Here is a 23,233-nt window from a genome sequence, read left to right as displayed (position 1 = left end):
GTCACCCAGCAACTCATTTACTTTAAACTCCTTTTGTTTAAAGTAAAAAGTTGGAAACCACCTGACTTGCAGAATGATTTGTTGCCTGGTATTTAGAGCTATTCACTTTTTTATTTTCTAGCTTTTCTAGAACGTGTCAAATGACTAATAATTATAACTGTTACTTTTACACTTTTTTGCTTCCAAGTACTTTGTTTAGTCCAGTATATCTAAGAAAAATTGGGAAAATGAAAACAGTATTAACTTTAGTACACTTTAGCTATGACAGTATTTACTAATAAAATATATTTTACCTTATCATATTCTTTAAACATTTTTTTTTTATGTTTATTTATTTGTGGAAGAGAGAGAGTGCATGAGCAGGGGAGGGGTAGAGAGAGAGGAAGAGAGAGACTCCAAGTAGTCTCTGAGCCGTCAGCATGGAGCCCGACAAGGGGCTTAATCCCATGACCATGAGATCTTGACCTGAGTTGAAATCATGAGTTGGATGCTTAACTAACAACTGAGCCACCCAGATGCCTCATCTTTAAACATACTTTCATTGAATTCTTGGAGCTGTAGATCTAGTTCATTGTATTCATGTTCTGCTGTGTAACAAATTATTACAAGCTTCGTGGCTTAATACAACACAAATTTATTGTCTCAGTTTCCGTAGGTCAAAAGTCTAGGCACAGCTCTTACCTGGGTTTTCTGCTTAGGGTCTCAGTCAAGGTTTTGGCTGGGCATGCAGTCTCATCTGAAGCTTGGTAATGCTCTTCCAAGCTCATGTAGTTATTGGCAGAATTCATTTCCTTGCAGCTACATGTCTGAGGCCCTCAGCTCCTGGAGGCTGCTGCCATTCCTTGCCACACGACCCTCTCTATAACATGTCAGTTTGTCTCTTTAAGGCCAACAGGAATGTATCTGGTGCTGTTTCTTATCTCATACTGTAGACCTTCTTTTAAAGGATTCACCTGATTTAGTGATAATCTTTTGATTAACTCAAAGTCAACTGATTAGGGATCATATTCACTTTTGCCTTATATGGTAACTTGATCATAGGAGTGATATCCTCATCACATTCACAGGTCCTGCCCACACTCAAGAGGAGTACACAGAGCACGTATATCACGGGGTGGGAATCCTAGGGGCCACCTTAGAATTCTGAGTACCACGCTCATTTGTTTAATGCAAAATATCCACCACATAACCAAATTGCTAAGGTTAGTTTTAATTGTCAAGCCAACCAGCCTCATCATATTTATCTTCTTTGAGACAGTCTGACTTAATTTTTCAGTTCAAATGAATGCGTTCAAATGAATGTGTTAATACATGTCACATGCCAGCCATCTCACTTCTGAATTCTAATTGTAAGATAGGAAAGTAGATAAAGTGTGAAAACTTGCTTTGAATTTTTTTCTCCTGAATGAGATAAGGTAATACTGCCTTTTAATATTTCTTAAAGATGCTTTCTTTTCTTTGTTTTCATGAGTTTTTCTCCTTAGGCTGTGTTTTTTTATAGTAGGCTAGCAAATGGAAGAAGCAAGGTACTTTTTAAATTATTTATTTATTTTTGAGAGAGAGAGAAGGAGAGAATGAGTGGGGGAGGGGCAGAAAGAGAGGGAGACACAGAATCCAAAGCAGGCTGCAGGCTCCGAACTGTCAGCACAGAGCCTGATGCGGGGCTCAAACTCACAAACCGCGAGATCATGACCTGAACCAAAGCCGGACGCTTAACTGACTGAGCCACCCAGGCACCCCAAGAAGCAGGGTACTTTAATGAAAAGTATTTGTAATTGTCTCTTTGTTTAGTGTCCTAGAATTTAGTTATTAGTTTTTTATTGCACCCCAGGGCAACACACCATAGTGACATTCAGAGTAAGTTAGAGATCTGCCTCTTCAGCAAAGTGGGAGGGCAGCTGAGAAGAGGTGGGAAAGGAGAGCCTGTTTACTCTTTGAGTGCAGGTACCTTGTCAGGCAGATCTTCTTTAAGAAAGAGTACATACTAAAAGTTTTGGTAGTATGCTGAAGGAAGTGGGTATTTGGCACTAGGAGTAAATATCCTTTGAATAAAAGCATATTGAGAAGAGTGATCTTTTCCTAGTTCAGAGGGGGAAAAAAGCCAATATTAATTTTTTTCAATTTTATTTTTCTCTCATAAGTTTTTCTTAAGTCTATGGTGTGTCTGCTACAGTTTACTTGCTAGTGAGTAGTGAAAGATAGTAACACAAATGAACAAGAGATACAGAGATTTTGCAGGAAAAAGTTTGGCACTTTTTGTTTTTTCTTACAAACATGTGCCTATAGTTTTCAGTTTTGTAGTCATTTTTACTAATATTACACCTACTCTCTATGATGAAATATAAGTGACTTAATATTCATATTCTGCTAAGAGCAGTGTAACTTCGAAATGCTTTGTCCCTGAAACATCGCAGAACCATTGATCTAGCCTGCACTTTCTTGGCTTTATAGGCTAATGGCCTGCCTGTATGGGAATGTACTTAATATTCACATGACAGGGACGCCTGGGTGGCGCAGTCGGTTAAGCGTCCGACTTCAGCCAGGTCACGTGAGTTCGAGCCCCGCGTCAGGCTCTGGGCTTGATGGCTCAGAGCCTGGAGCCTGTTTCCGATTCTGTGTCTCCCTCTCTCTCTGCCCCTCCCCCGTTCAAGCTCTGTCTCTCTCTGTCCCAAAAATAAATAAACGTTGAAAAAAAAAATATTCACATGACAGATCATATGCCATTGCATTCCATTTAAGGAAAATTTTAATGACAAAAATGTTAGCTTCCACCAATAGTTTTCTCTACATGTTTTGATTATTTTATGGTAAGCCCTCACATATAATATTAAGCTGAATAGAATAAAATTCTTGTCCTGTACTTATCTCCATTTAAAAAAAAAAAACTTACATTGGAAACCCCTCAAGATTTCAGCTCAAGTCGTGATCCAGGGTCATGGGATCAAACCTCAGGTCGGGCTCTGTGCTGAGTGTGGAGCCTGCCTGAGATTCTCTCTCTCTTTCTCTCTCCCTCTCCCCTGCTCATGGGTGTGCACGTGCTCCCTCTCTCTCTTGCTCTCTCTCTCTCTCTCTCTCTAAAAGAAAAAAAAAAAAAAAGAAAAGAAAACCCTTCAAGAAAGCACCGAAGAGCACTGAATCTGAGAAGTGAATATTGATTGGAAATCTCATTTGTAATGTTATATGGGATAATTGAGTCTCCAGTGCATATCCAGTGAAATAAAAACTAATTTTATGGAGTTCTCAATTTTCGCCAGTGCCAGATGGCCAGATTTCAGTGAGGCTAAGAAATCTCTTTGCTACAGTGAATTTATTTATTTAACAGGTATATACTGAGTGCTTTCCTTAGGCAAAGCATGGCACTAGATTACCTGTATATTAGAAATAAATGGGTGGGGAAATAAGAGGAAACCAAAAACAGAAGAAATGGTTCTGACCTTAAAGATTTGATAGTGTACAGCTGCGGTTTCAATTCTTCATTATATACCCTAGTTAAAGAAAATGCTACCTTAAAATATTATATTTTTATTTTCTAAAACTATTGGGAGTATAATTGACATATAATAAACTGCATATATTTAAAGTGTACAGTTTGATAAGTTTTTGTGTATGTATATATCAGTGAAGCCATCACAAAAAAATATTGAATATATCCTCAGCCCCATAATTTCCTCTTGACTCTCATAATTCTCCCTCCCAACCCTCCCCATTTCTTGTACCCAAGCAGTTACTGTTCTGCTTTCCATCACTATAGATTGAATTTTCTACAGTTTTATAGTAATGGAATCATACGATATATACTCTTTTTGTCTGGCTTCTTTTACTCAGCATAATTGTCTTGAGATTCATCCATTTTGCTTCATATATTAATAGTTCACTCCTTTTTTATTGCTCAGTGGCATTCCATTGTGTGTATACCACTGTTTATCTCGTTACCTATATGTGTACATTTGGTTTTCCAGTCTTGGCTATTACAAATAAAACTGCTATGAATATTTGTGTACAAGTCTTTATATGAACATATATTTCCTTTTTTCTTGAGTAATTACCAAAGGGTGGCTGGATCAGACAGTAGATATATGTTTAACTTTTTAAGTAACTATCAAACTTTTCCATTCAAACTGTCTTACAGTTTTACATTCCCACCAGCAAAGTATGAGAGTTCCAGTTCCTCCTGCCAATATTTGGTGTTTAATTTTAGCCACTGTAATAGGTCTGTCTTGGTATCTCCTTGTGGTTTTTATTTGTATTTCCCTAGTGATTAATGATGTTGAACATCTTTCATGTTATTTGCCATCCACTGTTTTCTTTGGTGAAGTGTTTGATCAAATCTTTTGCCCATTTTGCCCATTTGTTTGCTTTTTATTGCATTTTGAGAGTTCTATATATGTCTGATGCAAATCCTGTATCAGATATATGCTCTACAGAGATTTTCTTCCAGTCTGTAACTTGTCTTTTCATTTTCTTAATATTATTTTTTGAAGAGCAAAAGTTTTAAATTATTATAAAGTCCAGTTTACCCATTTGCTTTTTTAGGGACAATGCCTCTGGGGTCATATTTATGAAAACTTTGGTTAACTGAGAGTTATAAAAATTTTCTACTTTTTCTCCTAGAAGTTTATAGTTCTAGGTTTTCTATTTAGATCTACGATCTATTTGAGTTAATTTTTACATATGAGATAGTTTTGTATGTTACTTTTTTTTCCATATGGATATCTGTTGTTCTGCTACCATTTATTGAAATAAATGTTTAAAATGTACAGTTTGATAAGTTTTGTCCTTTCCTTTATGCCTGTATTAAAAATCACTCATCACTCAGCACCTGGCTGGCTAGGTCAGTAGAGTATGTGACTCTTAATCTCAGGGTTGTGAATTTGAGCCCCATATTGGATATAGAGATTACTTAAAAATAAGATCTTTAAAAAAAAATTATTCATCTGTATATTTATGGCTTTCTTTCTGGATTCTTTATTCTGTTCCATTGACCTTTTTGCCTGTCTTTACAACAGTACTACACTGTTTTGATTGTTGTAGCTTTATAAAAATTCTTGAAATGAGGTAATTTTAGCCCTCCAACTTTGTTCTCTTTCAGCGTTGTTTTGGTTATTCTTGGGCCTTTGTAGTTCCATAAGAATTTTAAAATCAGGGTATCAATTACTTTGCAAAAACCTGGAATTTTTATTGGGATTGTGTTGAATTGATAGATCATTTGAGAAGAATTGACGTCTTAATGATATTGAGTCTTCCAGCTGATAAAGTGTATCTTTTCATTTACATAGGTCTTTTAAAATTTCTGTCAGCAATATTTTACAGTTTTTTGCGTATATTTTTAGAATGAAATTTGCTTTTCCTTTTTAAATTGAATTTTTTTTAATGTTTATTTTTGAGAGAGGGAGAGACAGAGCGTGAGCAGGGGAAGGGCAGAGAGAGAGGGAGACACAGAATCCGAAGTAGGCTCCAGGCTCTGAGCTGTCAGCAAAGAGCGGTCGCGGGGCTTGAACCCACGAACTGCGAGATCACGACCTGAGCCGAAGTCGGATGCTTAACCAACTGAACCACCCAGGTGCCCCTAAATTGAATTTTAACTCTTTTATAACAACAACAAAAACTTCCAGTATTCTTTTTTATGTTTATTTACTTTGAGAGAGAGATAGAGAGAGACAGACAGCACATGAGCAAGTGGGGGAGGGGCAGAGAGTGATGGAGAGACACAGAATCCCAACAGGCTTCAGGCTCTGAGCTATCAGCATAGAGCCCGATGCAGAGCTGCAACTCACAAAACATGAGATCATGACCTGAGCCAAAGGCAGATGCTTAACTGACTGAGCCACCCAGGTGCCCCTTAAACTTCCAGTATTCTTAATACTGATGTTTGAGATATTTGCATCCTTGCAAAAATCTTGGCAATGGAGTGAAGAATTTGGCATCAATAAATGTCATACTGTGTGGCCAAAGGGATTTATTTCTACATTGTACAAAAACTCAAATGTTAATTGATTAAATAAATGCACTAGCAGGAGTTTTTTATTTGATTGTGAATATGCAGAACTGAAAGATACAAATTAGGAAATGACATTTCTGAAGTTTGTATAGTGTTTATCTCAGTAGGAAAAAATTTAAAGTTTAATGTTTTTGTGCATGAATCTATATATAGAATCATGACTATTCTTTTTACAGTGTATGTATAGGGAAACACTTTCTGGCAATTTGAGAAAATGGTGTAACTAAAATGCAGGTCTGACTTGTTGATCTACTGTTAAGGACTGAAAATTATTTTAATTGCTCTTTTTCTGACTAGTCTTTCAGGAAAATATGATAGGTGAGTTTGTTCTGATGTGGTAATTTTATTTTTACTGTCTCTTATGGTGCTGACATAGTAAACACTGTGGAAGTGCAAAGTAGGGTTATCTTTTATTGTCATCTTGATGTCCTGTTAGTATTTATGTGTGGGATTTTAACATATATTTTTATGACTTTTCATATTTGCACTTACTTTAAGAAGTTTGGCGTAAGAAATTTTGATGCTAAATGTTAAAGTTGCTTTGCAGGTTATTTACCAAAATCATAATCACAAGAAAAAAAATCTATCCCAGTTGGACATTATTTTAATTCTCATGCACAGTCACTTTTACTGAGTAGGGCACTTGGCTTTTATGGAAGGATGTTATAAGAAACAGTCTTATGAATGCCATTGCTAAACTTCCAGTGTAAATTCTTATTTTTTTTAATGTTTATGTATTTATTTTGAGAGAGAGAGAGAGAGAGGGAGAGAATGGGCATAGGGGAGGGGCAGAGAGGGAGGGAGAGAATGCCAAGCAGGCTCTGTCAGCTCAGAGCCTGACACAGGGCTGGAACTCATGAATCATGAGATCATGACCTGAGCCAAAATCAAGAGTCAGATGCTTAACCAACTGAGCCACCCAGGCACCCCAATCCTTATTTATTATTAAAAAAGGAAAATTTTAATTCTATTGATCTAATAGAAACATATGGTAAGATGTAATTAAGTTTCTTCTTGTTATGTTAAAGAAGTGCATGATGTAAGAGAAAATATTTCCCTGAAATCTATTTTGAATTTATAAAAATATTATAAAGCCTGTCATTTTGGATGTTGGTCCTGTATAAATATCTAACTGCCTTACTTTAAACTCTTCTTATCCAAAGTTCTTGAAAAAATAGTGTTTATCATTTCTGGTTTTATGTATCCTTCTTTTTTCCTACTTCCCCAGTTCAGATTATATTTCTTTATAAGTTAATTTATATTTTATCAAAATTATTCCTGCAAATAAAAAGATAACTAACTTATAAGAAAAATAACTTGTAAGAAAAATAGCAGTATCTCTTCTCCATTCACAAAATTTTCTGCTTTCCAGAGATAATTACTTTTAACTTTCAAAGTGATTTGTTTCAGTATTCTGTATCTCTCAGGAAAAAAATTACTATTTCTTGATTTTTCTGTTTTGGCCATTATCCGTTAACTTCCTACCATGGAAGATAAAGATTTAATATTCTTTAATACACATATACATCTCCCTCCTTCCCCCATACACATCTACCTTACCATGTATAACATATTTCCTGTTTCACCCCACACCATGGTTATATCTTAGTTTTGTTTGGATCAGTATTTACAGTTTACATTATTATGACTGTAAATGTTGTTTATAGTTAAACTGCTTTTCCTTTTCTACCTAACCTTTTACTGGAGTTAATAATTGTCTTGTTTTCATATTTGTGTAGTTGTTCATGTACTTACTAATTCAAGATTAAAGTCTCTACCAGTTGTCTAAATAGCCTCTTAAGATTTTTAGATCCATCAGATACTCTTATCAATTTCATCTTTTTTTAAAAGTTTTTATTTATTTTAGTAATCTCTACACCCACCATGGGGTTTGAACTTACAACCCTGAGATCAAGAGTCACATGTTCTTCGACTGAGTCAGCCAGGTGCTCCGTGATTTCATCTTCTTGAGATAGTTTCTCCCAGAGTATTCTGATCTGCAGTCTGGACTGGTGACCTTATGCCTGTTGTACAACTCTCACATTTTTCCTTCACTTCATGCTGGTTACTTCTTTGGCCTTTGTTCTGTATTAGCTCCTTCATTTCCTGTATGCCATTTTTTCTCTTCCTTGATTCATACTCTTGTTTTACTGTTACAAACTATAAAAGCTTAATGAGAAAGTGTGCATGGGAGACAGAATTTTTGACCTTGTTATGTTTAAGCATGTCTTCATTTTACTATGACATTTGATTGATAGTTTATTAGGATATTATTCTAGGATGAAAATCATTGCCTTCTAGCTTCTAGTATTACAGTTGAAGTCTGGAACTAGTCTAATACCTACTTTGTATAGGACCTGCTTCTTTCCTTCACCCTCAGCGTGTAGGATATTCTCTTTGTCTCCAGGGTTCTGACATTTTTTTTTTAATGTTTATTTATTTTTGAGAGAGAGAAGAGACGGAGCATAAGGAGGGGAGGGGCAGAGAGAGGGGGAGACACAGAATCTGAAGCAGGCTCCAGGCTCCAAGCTATCAGCACCGAGCCTGACTGTGGGGCTTGAACTCACAAACTGTGAGATTGTGACTTGAGCCTAAGTCAGATGTTTAACCAACTGAGCCACCCAGGCACTCTTGACATTTTAATTTCATTTATTAGCTCGTGACTAGGAGGGTCCTTTTGACTTATTTTTTTTTGTAATTTTACCCCTTGATTTTCTGTTTGCTAGATGATTCTCCAACATTTTAAAACCTTATTTATGGTGAAGTGGTAAAACAATAAAAAATGCATAAAACATAAATATACAATTTAAGGAACACTTATTTAGCGCTTTTCTCAATAGAACTCTCCAGAAGGTAACCACTTTTATGGTAATAACTGCCCTTTTCTTTTATATTTTTACCTTTTAAACGTGTCCCTAAACACTATGGTTTAATTTTGTTGATCTTGAGGTGGAATTCCATGGTATATATTCTCCTTATCTGACTTCTTTCTGCCAACATTATTTTGAAGATATATCCATAGCTGTAGTTACTCATGTTTCCTCCTATATTCAATTGTATGACTATGCTATAATTTATTCCACTTTAGATAGATATTTGAGTTTCTTTTTTTTTAATTTTTTTTTTTTAATGTTTATTTTTGAGACTGAGAGAGACCGAGCCTGAACAGGGAAGGGGCAGAGAGAGGGAGACACAGAATGAGAAGCAGGCTCCAAGCTCTGAGCTGTCAGCACAGAGCCCGACGCGGGGCTCGAACTCGCGAACCGTGAGATCATGACCTGAGCCCAAGTCAGAGGCTTAACTGACTGAGCCACTCAGACGCCCCTAGATATTTGAGTTTCTAGTTTGGTGGTATCACTAGTAATGCTGCTTATGAGCCTTCTTGTACATGTCTTCTAGTAAACCCATGTGCTAATTTCTCTAGAACAGTGCAGTCCAGTAGAAATATAATGTAAAAACATAGGTAATTTTCAGTTTTCTCATAGTTGTATCAAAAAGTAAGAAGAAACAGATGAAATTGATTTTAATAATATATTTTATTTAACCCAATAAATCTAATCATTTTAGCGTATAAACAGTAAAAACATCGAGATATTCGACTTTCTTTTTTTATACTATATCTTTGATATCTGGCATATATTCTATACTTAAAGCCCATTTCAATTCAGTGGAGCTACATTTTAGGTACTCAGTAGCCACAGGTGCCTAGTGTCTGCTATGTTGGTCTACATAGCTTTAAACATAGGGTATGCATATCCTTTTAAACACTTTATTTATTTATTTATTTATCTACATATATAAGATTTTATTTATTTTTTTTTTTTAATTTTTTTTCAACATTTATTTATTTTTGGGACAGAGAGAGACAGAGCATGAACGGGGGAGGGGCAGAGAGAGAGGGAGACACAGAATCGGAAACAGGCTCCAGGCTCTGAGCCATCAGCCCAGAGCCTGATGCGGGGCTCGAACTCACGGGCCGCGAGATCGTGACCTGGCTGAAGTCGGATGCTTAACCGACTGCGCCACCCAGGCGCCCCTATAAGATTTTATTTTTAAGTAAATTCTACACCAAATGCCGGACTCAAACTCATGACCCCAAGATCAAGAGTCATATGCTGTACTGAATGAGCCAACCAGGTGTCCTTAATTTTTAATTTTTTTAATTGAGTATAATTGATGTACAGTATTGTATTAGTTTCAGGTATATATACTTTACGAAATGATCACCACAATTAAGTCTAGTTACCATCTGTTAATATACAAAGTTTTTACAGTATTATTGACTACGGGGTATTGCATATTTTGCATTTTTGTAGATAATGGCTAAGTTTTCATAAGTGAGCCAAAAAAAAAATAAAATGATTGAGGCATTTTGCACTCCATTTGCAGTGTCTGAAGTTCGCATTGTTTTTTTTCCCCATTGTTCTACATGATTACTGGTATTATCAGACATTTTAGTTTTGCAGTTTGATGTGAGTAGGTAATAGTTTTCATTGTGGTTTAATTTGCATTTCTCTGATTACTAAAGAGCCAAAGCTCTTACTGGTCATTTGAATTTCTTCCATTATGAAGTGCTGATTTTTTTTACCTGTTTTTTCTTTTTTCTTTTTTTTTTTTTTTTTTTTTAAGTAGACTCCATACCTAACATGGGGTTTGAACCATGACCCTGAGATCAGGAGTCACATGCTCTACTAACTGAGCCAGCCAGGCACCCCTGTACTGGAATTTTTATACTTTTTTTCTTACTCAATTTCTTTTTTTCTTTTTTTTAAGTTTATTTATTTTGAGAGAGACAGAGACAGCGTGAGCAGGGTGGGGGGTAAAGAGAGAGGGTGAGAGAGAGAGAATCCCAAGCAGGCTCCCTGCTGTCAGCACAGAGCCCTACTTGGGGCTCAAACTCCCAAAACCCCGAGATCATGACCTGAGCCAAAACCGAGAGTCGGATGCTTACCCAGCTAAGCCATCCAGGTGCCCGTCTACTGAATTTCTAGGAGTTATTTATGTGTTCTGGATATGAGCCCTTTTATTTTATGTGTTACATTATTCTTCTCCAGTGCTAACTTTGATGAATGTTAAGTTTTAAATTTTAATATAGTTATGTTTATGAATCCTTTCCTTTACGGATAGTAATTTTTGTGAAATCCTTTCCTATCCTGAGGTCATGAAGATAATGTCTTGTTTTATATTATCAGAAGTTTATTAGGTTTTTATGTATAATCTAAAAAAATCCAACTAGAATTGTTTTTTGTGTAAAGTGTGAACTGGAGTTAAGTTTCGTTCTTCTCCATATAGGTATTAGTTGTTTACTATTTCTGGGCTTCCCCACCTTCCCATGACCCCATCCTCATACTCTGTAGAACTACCTTTGTTGTAAATCAAGGGTCCATATATATATGTGGACTTGCTTCTGTATTCTGTTCCATTCATTTGTTTGTCATTATAACAGTATCACATTCTTACTGTAGCTTTGTAATAAATCCCAATAATGATTAGAGCAAGTACTTACACTTCTTTGATTAAGTGGCTGGTTTTCTTAGCCTTTTGCATTTCATATAAGTTTTGAAATTATGTTGTCAGTTTCAGCAAACAACCTTTTCGGTTTTGACTTTGATTTTATCTCCATAAAATCAGTTTGAGAATTGGTACATTTACAATATTAAGTCTGATAATTCACAAACATGATTTTACATTTCATGTATTTGGATCTTTAATTCCTCTCAGAGTCTATAGTTTTTTCCTTAGGGATCCTGTACTTCTTTTGTTAAGATATATTCCAAGGTACATGATACATATTTTTATTCATTGTAAATTATATTATTGAAAATTTTTATTTTCCAACTTTGTTGCTGCTACACAGGAATAAAATTTTATTTTTTATAAATTAAAATAATGTATTTATACAATATTTGATTTTCCTTCATGGGTGTATTAGTCTGGGGTCTCCAAAGGAACAGAAACACACACACACACACACACACACACACACACACTCTCTCTCTCTCTCTCTCTCTCTCTCTCTCTCTAATAGATGTAGAGGAATCCAAGATAAGCAGTTAGTAAGCTGGAGAACCCATGAGAGTTGGTGTTATAGTTCTAGTTCAAGTTGTAGTTCATGTCCTAATTCAAAAGCAGAAGACCAAAATACTCACTCAAAGACAGGCAGAGAGAAGGAATTTTCTTACTCACCCTTTTATTCAGGCAGGTCCACTCACATTAGGGAGGGCAGTCTGCTTTACTCAGACTTCTACCAATTCAGATGTTAATTTTACCCAGAAACCCTCATAGACACACTCAGAAGTAATGTTTAACCACATGTCTGGGCATCCTGTGGCCCAGGCTATTTGACACATAAAATTAGCTATCACAATGAGCAATCAAATCATCTGTAAATCTATTTTCTTACACTTTTATTTCTTTTTCTTGATGGTCTGCACTATCCAGGACCTCCAGTACAATGTGGAATAGAAATGACGTAGCAATTGTCCCTGCCTTTTTCTTGATCTCAAACAGAAAGCTTTCAGTATTTCACCATGTTGACTATGATGTTTATTGTAGGGTTTTTTTGTAGTTATCCGTTTACTAAATTAACTTCACTAGAGACTTTTTAAAAAATGTTTATTTATGTATTTTGAGAAAAGAACACAAGCAGGGTAGGGGCAGAGAGAGAGAGAGGGAAAATCCCAAGCAGGCTCCACACTATCAGTGCAGAGCCCGATGAAAGACTTGATCTATGAACTGCAAAACCATGACCTGAGCCAAAATCAAGAGCTGGACATTAAACTGACTGAGCCACCCAGGCGCCCCAATTTCACTAGAAAATTTATTATGAATGAATGTTGAGTTTTTTAGATGCTCTTTGTACATTTATTGATATTATCATATTTTCCTTTTTAATCTGGTAGGATGGTAAATTGCTTGATTTTACAACTTTAAACCAACTTTACATTGCTGGGATAAACTCACTTGGTTGGTCATGTATATTTTTTATATATATTATGGAATTTAGTTGATATTTTATTTAGGCTTTTATTTCTAGACTGATGAGTAAACATGGCTTATAATTTTCATCTTTTTAAAATTTTTATATCAAGGTAGTCTCAAAGTAAGTTGGGAAGTCTCTTGTTCTTTTTCTGTCTTCTTCCTTAAATGTGTAATAAGTTTGTCAGTGAAGCCATCTAGGCCCATATAATGAGCCATAAAAGCAAGTCTCAACAAATTTCAAAAAATTGAACTCCTGGAAAGTATGTTTTCTGACTACAGTGTGATTATTCTAGAAATCAATAAAAACGAGAACTTAAAAAAATACTGTAAGTTTAAAAATTAAGAAATAAACTTCTAAATTCTAAAAGTCAAAGGGGAAAACCATAATGGAAATTAGAAGCTATTTTGAACTGGATGATTAAAAATATTCCATATTAAAATCTGTGAGTTATTTTTTCAATTTTTTTGTTTTTGTAAAAGTAGATCTTAGACTACTTATGTTTTCTATTTTTATGTCAGTGGCATTGATACCTTCTAATATGGCATAAAAAGAGCAATACTTAATTCCCTCAACTATTTTTATTTATTTATTTATTTTATTTTATTTTATTTTATTTATTTATTTTTTTTTTTTGAGAGAAAGAGCATGAGCAAGGGAGGCACAGAGAGGGAGACACAGAATCCAAAGCAGGCTTCAGACTCTGAGCTGTCAGCATAGAGCTCGACACGGGGCTCGAACTTACAAACCGTGAGATCATGACCTGAGCCAAAGCTGTATGCTTAATCAACTGAGCCATCCAGGCACCCCTTTCTCTCAACAATTCTTTAAACAAATATTTACATGACACCTACCATGTGCTAAACACCATTTTTTACCTATTCTTCATATCCAGTTCTATTGGATTTTTTATTAGGATAGTTTACTAGGTTCTAATTAAAAATTAACAACCAAAAAGGCTCACCACAGCTATATAGCAGCAATAAGGAATGTATACGGGCACACCTTCTTTTGTGCTTGGCTTTATTGGCCTTTGCAAATAGTGTATTTTTTATAAATTAAAAGTTTGTGACAACCCTGTGTGGAACCAAGTCTACTGGTGCCATTTTTCTAACAATATTTGCTTACATCATGTCTCTGTGTCACATTTTGGTAATTTTTGCAATATTTCATACTTTATTATTATGGTGATCAGTGATGATGACTTGTTGGAAGCTTAGATGATAATTAGCATTTTTTAGCAATATTTTAAAATTAAGGTATATATATTGTTTCTTACACATAGTGCTATTACACACTTACTGGACTACAGTATAGTATAAATATAACGTTCATATGCATTAGGAAACCAGAAAATTTATTTGACTTGTTTTATTGTGATACTCATTGTAGTGGTCTGGAACTGAAACCAGAATATCTTTGAGGTTTGTCTGTGCCATGCTAGAAGAAAGCTGACTAGCACCTACCTCACAGAGCAGCTCTGTAAAGTAGTCTGGTTTTTCAGAGATATCCCCATTGTTGGGATTCATGACCTAGTGTTCAAAGACTTCTAGTAGATATATTAGTTACCTTAAGGGTATGGGTATCTACTATTCCTCTGAAATTATATAGAATATTTTATCTGTATATGCTTTTTTTGGCAGTAAGGAGTAGAGAGGAGCCAGTGGCTTTCAATAGATTTTCATAGAGTATAAAAAAGCTTAAGGAACCCTACTCTATACGTTCAGAAAAGTTTATAGAGAGTAACAAATAGAGGTGAGTTTTTCTTCCCACTTTTTGTGTTTTATGTCTGTATTTGAATGACTAGTCTAGTAAAATATTAATTATAAAGAAGATTCTCTGGTGTTTATCATTAATAATTTGGCCTGTACTTTAACTAAGAACTTTTTTTTTAAAGGTTCAGGAGCAAGTACATCCCAATCTCTCAGCTAATGAAGAGTCTCTCTATTATATTGAAGAGCTGATTTTTCAGCTGCTTAATAAATTATGCATGGCTCAGCCAAGGACTGTTCAAGATGTGGAGGTAAAAACTATTTTGATATTTCAAAGTCACTGAACCATTGTACAAATGAATTTTTAAATCTATATCATTCTGAATTATTGTGGAAACTAAAACCATTGAAATCATGTGGGATAGGTGTGTGCTAAGTTCATTTTCAACAAAGATATCAAGGCAAATCAGTGGGGAAGGAAAGTTTTTCAGCAAAAAAGAGTGCTAAAACTACTGAATAAATTTATGGGGAAAAAACCCTTGAAACCTATTTCACTTAAAAATTAACTCAAGACAGATCATAGTCCTTTTTTTGTAATTTTTTTCAATGTTTATTTATTTTTGAGAGAGACAGAACATGAGTGGGGGAGGGGCAGAGAGAGAGAGGGAGACACAGAATCTGAAGCAGGCTCCAGGCCCTGAGCTGTCAGCACAGAGTCTGTGGCGGGGCTCGAACCCATGAATTGTGAGCTGAAGTCAGACACTTAACCGACTGAGCCACCCAGGCACCCCACGACAGATCATAGTGTTGAACATAAAGCTGAAACTTTTAGAAGAGAATGCAGGAGAATATTTGTTTAACCTGGCATTAAGCAATTTTTTTTTTTTTTTACAGAGGACTCAAAACACAGTTAAGTATTAAAGAATAAAATTATCGAGAAAATGAAAAAGGTGTGAGTCACAACCAGGAGAAAATGTTTGCGATATATATTCCTTACAATGACTTGTATCTATAAGATGTTTACTCCTACAAATCAATAATAAAAAGACCCCCTCCTTCCCCAGATGGGTAAAAGTCTTGAACAGACACTTCATAAAAAGAAGATATGCTAATGGCCAATAAGCACATGAAAAAGGTGCTCAAGCTCTTAAATCACAGGGAAATAGAAATTAAAACCACAATGAGATACCATTTCACACCTCTTTCAAGGGATAAAATTAAAGACTAATAACACCAAATGAGATGTAGCCTAACTGGAATTCTCAGCACATTGCTATAGGAATATAAAACAGTATAACCACTTAGAAAAGTTTCTTATAAAGTTTAATGTTTATTTTTTCTTACAAAGTTTCTTATAAAGTTAAATATACAGTATATTCTAGCCTGTGCCCCAACAGTTTTACTCCTGAGTGTTGAATCTAGAGAAACGAAAATACATGTTCACAAAGAGACTTATACATGAATATCCAAGCAGTTTTATTCATAATAGCCCAAAATTGGAAACAACTCAAATTTCCATCACAAGAAGATGAATAAACAGATTGTGGTTGATTTATAAGATGGAATACTACTCAGTAATAAAATGAAAGAATGGGCTATTGATAATGTACAATAACATAGCTATAATTCAAAGATATTATATACAACAAAAAAAGCCAGGCCTCAGAGAGTACATATAGTAGGATACGTTTCTGTGAAGTTCAGAAACGCTAAAATTAATGGTGATAGAAGTCAGGATGTGCCTATGAGGGGTGGGGAGTGAGATGTTAGAATCTTTATTAGGGTGATGGTTACACAGGTGTAACCATTTTTCAAAATTCGTTGAATTGCACACTTAAGATCTGTGCATTTTACTGCATATAAATACTGCTTCAATAAAGGACTAATAAAAATCTTTTGGATATTTACTGTTTGATTAATACACAGACACACTTGTAAAAGATGTGTAAATTAGTGCTAAAATATTTGTATTGGCTCAGTTACATGGGAGTATTTTTAGATTTTTAGAAATACCTATCAGCACAGCTTTCAAAAATTAACTTTTTGGGGCGCCTGGGTGGCGCAGTCGGTTAAGCGTCCAACTTCAGCCAGGTCACGATCTCGCGGTCCGTGAGTTGGAGCCCCGCGTCAGGCTCTGGGCTGATGGCTCAGAGCCTGGAGCCTGTTTCTGATTCTGTGTCTCCCTTTCTCTCTGCCCCTCCCCCGTTCATGCTCTGTCTCTCTCTGTCCCAAAAATAAATTAAAAATAAATAAATTAATTAATTAACTTTTTTACTATACTGTTTACATCCTTTCTTTTGAATATTGTTTCTGTAATAAGGCAACAACTTCCAGTATGAAGGAAAATCTTAATTTCGAGTAATTGAGCTATTAATATTTTCAGGGACTCTTGGAATTAGAGTATTTCTTCCCTGGTCTCAGCTCTAAGAATTAGACATTAAGTATAAAAAAAAGCAAACTTCTCAATAGCTAAATATGCTAAAAGATGAGAGTATAATTTTTAAAATAGGAAGTCCTAAAAATTGGAGTTTGATTCAGTTATCATTAGTTCTCATTATTCATGCCAACCACTGATTAAATTTTGATTAGATGAGCCATAGTAGTAACCTGTAAGACTTAGATTATTTTTGCCAAGAGATATATTTCCTTAAGACATTCTGAGCTTTGTCACCTACTCGATCCTCTAACAGGTACATGACATCTCTTATTTTTAAAATTCTTTATATTAAAGCTCTAAGGTTAGCAAAGGGAAAGTGACTGCATAATAATTATTAATAATGAGTTAACAACTTCTGCCAGGTAAATAGTTTTAATCCCAGGAGCCTTATTGTAAAATCACTGATGAGTATTTCATGCTGGCTTTAATCTCTCCTAATGTTACTGCTTTTTTCTAGTTCCAGTTCCATTTTAATTATGCTTATGCTTAAAGCTTTCTGTTTAAAATTCACTTTATCTTTATTCATGGGAATTATGTAGGAAAAAATTTTGAAAGTCTTGTTGATCCTTTTAAAAAAGTAGTTCTTACAGGAATCAAAACATGTTGTGGCACTGTTATCTGCTAGCATTAAAGATGATAATAAAATTTAGTTTTGCATGAATTTTCTAGTTATAAACACTTCAGTTAACAATAGTACTGCTATGATATTAACAGGAACGTGTTCAGAAGACCTTTCCTCATCCAATTGACAAGTGGGCTATTGCTGATGCACAATCTGCCATAGAAAAACGAAAACGAAGAAATCCTCTCTTACTGCCTGTGGACAAAATCCATCCTTCATTGAAGGTAGTAAAAACAAACATTGGGGGAGTTCTTTATAACAAATAACACTTTTTAAAGTATTGGTGTATTTATTTAGTATTTATATAGCACGGCCTATATTAGTCTGTGCATGTGTATGTGTGTATACTTGTACATATACATATGTATATATATATTTCTTAATGTGTGTACAAATAAAAATAAACACACTCTAATAAAATCATATTGCCTTTCAAATAATATTAAAAGTTAATGATAAGCAATAATGCATCTTTGTGTCATCTTCTGATGAGTACTACCCCTGACTGACTCTCAACCTTTTGTTGATTAAGAAAATATATATTGTCAAAAGCTATGGTGAGTTCAGAACTGTTTTCAAATATATCACAGATACATACGTTGGAAAAAGTAGACTAGGGAATATTATTTAGTCAATAGAAAATACTTGGTGTATATGGATTTGAATGCCCCTGGGTAGCAATTTTGAGAGCCCCTAACTACCCCCCCTCACATGCACACATCTTCCCCTGAATGAAAACCACTGGCATTTGGAAATATTGGTTACAGGTCCTTGAAAATAGTAGATACTTATCCAATGGGTTTGGGTAATGTATTAATTTAAGAGGTTTTCCATGAAGTCCTGACCAAGATTTCTATATTGGAATCAATAATCTCTTCTTACTTGATACTAAAGGCAGATTTGTTAGATTAGATGTCTCTTTAAAAAAAAAACTTCTGACACTGGGACCTATGGCTCATTCTATGTCCTTTGATATCTGTAAGTTTAGACATTTGGTCTATAGAAAGTTCTTTTTTTTATTTTTTTTTTTTAAATTTTTTTTTTCAACGTTTATTTATTTTTGGGACAGAGAGAGACAGAACATGAACGGGGGAGGGGCAGAGAGAGAGGGAGACACAGAATCGGAAACAGGCTCCAGGCTCCGAGCCATCAGCCCAGAGCCTGACGCGGGGCTCGAACTCACGGACCGCGAGATCGTGACCTGGCTGAAGTCGGACACTTAACCGACTGCGCCACCCAGGCGCCCCTATAGAAAGTTCTTTATAAGCAAGAATATTGGATAATTTTTTAAGTGTTTAACTGATACTTGGCAGTCCCATTTTTTGGAATTAAATTGTTTATTTTTTCCACAGGAGGTTTTAGGGTACAAAGTGGACTATCATGTATCCCTGTATATTGTGGCTGTACTAGAGTATATCTCAGCTGATATTTTGAAGTTGGCTGGTAATTATGTTTTTAATATCCGACATTATGAAATATCTCAGCAGGACATTAAAGTGTCAATGTGTGCAGATAAGGTAAGTGTTAAAAGGTATTTTTAACACTTGTATTTTTAACTTAACTTGAATAATAGTGACTATATGTCACTTCTATCTCTTTTTTATACATTAGTAATTTTTATAATTCCTTGTATTAGAATACATAAAAATGCTAGCTTTTTAGATAAAACATGATATTTCCAGGTTTTCAGCATATGACAGGATGGGAATCCCCCCCCCCCCTTTTTTCCCCCCCCAGCAAGAGTCTTTTACCTACAGGAAAAAAACATCCAAAGCCTCAAACCAGTTTAGGAAAAATAGTTTGAATTTTATCTTTTTAGAAAGAGAATATAAAGAGAATCTACACAGAGCATTCAGGTACTTTTAAACAGAAGTAATTTTGAAAAACATACTTTGGGACACAAGTAGAGAGCAAAAGACTTCAGTACTAATGTTTCTTCCTTCTGGTAAATTTTTTCGTTAGTTACCTTTTTCCTTCCTGGCTGTAAGCTACTGGGGGAAGAAATTGAGTCTCTTATTTATTTTCCTCTCTCCTCCTTTTTACTTTTTCTTTTTTTACATTTTAAATGAAAATTTTTGAGTATTTGTTATATGCCAGTCACTGTCCCAAGTGATGATAAAATACTGAATAAGACAGCAGTCCCTTGTGTTAGAAGGAGTTTATTTTAGTGGGAAATAAAAATATAAAAAAAATGGCAGCACAGTGTGATTAAAACTATTAGAAGTCAAAGGTGCAGTATAGAAAGTGTTGAACTCTGGCATGGGGTAGACCAGGAACACTTCATTGAGAAGATGCCTAAATTAGACCATTAAGGGTAAATGACCCCTACGACTTGGCACATGCCTGTGTTTCTCTCCTTTGTACATCAGAATTACAAGAAAGCTTTTAAAGATTCTGATGACTGTATCTTACTCCCAAAAGGTTCTGATTTTCTTGGCCTGGGTTAGGACTCTAAGCCTGGAAATAGCTTGAAAGCATCCCAGGTGATTCTGATTTACAGTTATGGTTGAGATCTACTGTACTCTGAAATAGTCTCAAAAATGATTTTTCACTTGAATTTAATAGTAGAAATTCCTTGATATTTCTATTTTGGCTTCTAAAATTATGATTGCAGCCTGTTTTTTACTTTTGTATCTCAGACTTTTAGATAAGTTACAAGTACTTCCCTGTGCCCTGAACCACTTGAGAGTAAGTTGCCAACGTAGTTTAGTGTGTCCTATAAATGAAAACATTCTTCTGCATAACCACAGTCTGGCAATCAAAATCCAGGAAATTAATTTTGATACATTATACTATCTAATTTTCAGACCCCATTTAGGTTTTGCCAGTTGTCCCATTGGTGTCCTTTATAACAAAATGATCCAGTCCAGAATCAGTCATGTATCCTTCAGTCTGGAATAATTCCTCATTCTTCTTTAACTTTTGTGACCTTGGTACTTTTGAGGATTACTCTAGTTATTGTTTAAAATGTCCCTTACTTTAGTTTTTTTCTGAAATTTTCTCTTTATTAGATTTGGGTTATAGATCTTTGGCAGGAATATCATAGAAGTAATGCTGTACTCTTCTCATTGCATTATTCACATGCCACACAATTTTGATGTGTCCAATTACTGATGTTGTTCATTCTGATCACTTGATTAAGGGGTTGTCTTCCAGGCTTCTCTCTTGAAGTACTATTTTCCCTTTTGTAATTAATAAATATTTTGTGGAATATTTTGAGATTGTGAATATCTTATTCCTCATTGTACTTGAAATGTATTCACTTATTTTAATATAGGCCCATGTATTCTTACCTAATGTACTGTCATCTGTTATTTCATTACTTGTTTTGATATTCAAATTGTCCCAGATCTGGCCAGTGGGAATTCCTTCAAGTTGGTTTCTCTGTCTGTATCCCTCTTTGAATACTTTGTTTTGACAGATATTCCAGGTTCAACTTTTCTTTATATGCTGCTCAAACCTGGAATTAGGCATTTTCTAAAAACTCCTGGTTCCTTTTAGTGGAGAATGGTACTTGGAAACCAAAATCTGGGTGCTACATAAGCTGTTAGAGTGTAAATGCTCTGGTCTCTTAGAGGCCAGAGTTGGGGCGTGTGTGTGTGTGTGTGTGTGTGTATACATTATATACATGCATACACATACGTATTTATTTCTTCTCCATCTTTTTGTTATTATGGTAGCCCAAGAAAACTAATACAAGTTGTTTATTTTCCGACATAGGTGATACGTTAGCACTAATCTACATTTAGGTGGAGGTGGACCTATAAAGTGGTAATTTAGCTCTGCTTAAAAGATAGTATTTTATTTACCTATTTTTGAGTGGTAGAACAGTTTTGAGGTAGAACATTTTTGGAAATCTGCTTTACCCTTCTCTTAGGCTTAGGCTTCTTTTTTCTTTTTTTTTTAAAGTTTACTTATTTGTTTTGAGAGAGAGAGCCGGAGCCAGGTAGGGGCAGAGAGAAAGGGAGGGAGCATACCAAGTAGGTTCCATACTGTCAGCACAGAACCCGATGCAGGTCTTGAACCCACGAACCATGAGATCATGACCTGAGCCGAAATCAAGAGTTAGACACTTAACCAACTAAGCCACCAAGGTGCCCCTCTCTTGGGCTTATGCTTGTAACTCAAGGACTACCTTGTGTCTACCGAAAAAGCATTATCTGTCTTTATATGAATTCACAGATCTCTCCAATCCAAAACTACTACCACAGGGTTCATTTTAGCTTCCCCTTTTTCATGTTTGTAACTGCCTTCTCTGACACTGAGAAATCTGGCTCCCATTTTTTTAATATATTTTATTTGATCACTTCTCCTGTACGTAACCAATCTGACAGTCCTATCTAATAGCACTGGTGTAGGCACCTTTCTTAACTCCTTAGTACCAGTTACTGGTATAGTAAATATGCATTAGAAAAGCATCATACTATGCTCTATCATGTGCTTCTACAATAGTGTCCTTTCATTTTTCTCCAAGTGCATACAGCTTTCCTTACAATAGGACAAGGAACTACTACCATTTTGAACACCTATTTGCCAGACATAATAGTATGCATTTTATGTACATTACCTCATTGAATTTTTTCATCAGTTACATTTTACATGTAAGGAATCTGCTTTCAAAAGAATAAATAACTTGTCTGTAATCACAGGTGAGTAAGTGGTTGAACCGGGATTTTGGCTCAGATTGTTGTTCTTCAAAGGTATGCTCTTTTTGGCTTTTATATATGTGTGTTTATGTGTGTGTATGTATGTATATACACACATATATATGTATACACACACACATATATTTCACTACTAGGTTTATCTTTTTTCCATAAATGTTTATTTACTTTTGCATATCCAGTTTTATTTGAACATTTTTTCCCTTCAACTTTTCATATTTCTCTTATTTGAATTTTCTTATATAAATTAGCCTATAAAACACAAAACTCATTGTTTAATAATGTTTTAATTCCAAGTACCTTGAGACCATTTTATAAAAGTGAGAAAAACAAGTTTATACATTATTGATTTATATTTCTCAGGTTTTGATGGACATGTTTGATCAGGATGACATAGGTTTGGTTTCTCTCTGTGAAGATGAACCGAGTTCTTCAGGTGAATTAAACTACTATGACCTTGTCAGAACTGAAATTGCAGAAGAAAGGCAGTATCTACGGGAATTAAATATGATTATAAAAGTGTTTCGAGAAGCTTTCCTTTCTGACAGGAAGCTATTTAAACCTTCTGTAAGTACCTTTTTTGTTTGAAATACTATGTACCCCAAAAGTTAAATAGGAGCTTAAAATCATAAATAGTAACTTTTTATACTTTATGAGTATGTAAACCAGTATTCTTTTATGTGGTATTTATAGTTTTTAAAATGTGTGAATTGTTATACTACGTTAAGGCCAGTGACAATGATAGTTAGACACAAGTGCATACAGCTACCCTTATTAGAAAGGGAGACTACACTGGAATGAAATCTTTTTCTGCTATGAGC

General features: G+C 35.0%; 1 protein-coding gene across 3 annotated transcripts in view; it reads left to right on the top strand.

The window, feature by feature from the left end:
• The window catches only part of SOS2 (SOS Ras/Rho guanine nucleotide exchange factor 2), a 91,292-nt gene that overhangs the window by 9,402 nt on the left and 58,657 nt on the right, over positions 1-23,233 (top strand). For all 3 annotated transcript variants that reach the window (XM_043556096.1, XM_043556097.1, XM_043556095.1), the window contains exons 2-5: positions 14,875-15,000; positions 17,841-17,972; positions 19,101-19,265; positions 22,776-22,979. In XM_043556096.1, coding sequence (XP_043412031.1) covers positions 14,875-15,000; positions 17,841-17,972; positions 19,101-19,265; positions 22,776-22,979 — 627 coding nt within the window. The remainder of the gene's footprint in view (positions 1-14,874; positions 15,001-17,840; positions 17,973-19,100; positions 19,266-22,775; positions 22,980-23,233) is intronic.

Source organism: Prionailurus bengalensis, chromosome B3 (genome assembly GCF_016509475.1).
Source record: "Prionailurus bengalensis isolate Pbe53 chromosome B3, Fcat_Pben_1.1_paternal_pri, whole genome shotgun sequence".
Classification (NCBI taxonomy): domain Eukaryota; kingdom Metazoa; phylum Chordata; class Mammalia; order Carnivora; family Felidae; genus Prionailurus; species Prionailurus bengalensis.
Note: the sequence above shows the minus strand (reverse complement) of the source record. Positions and strands in the feature narration are given on the sequence as shown.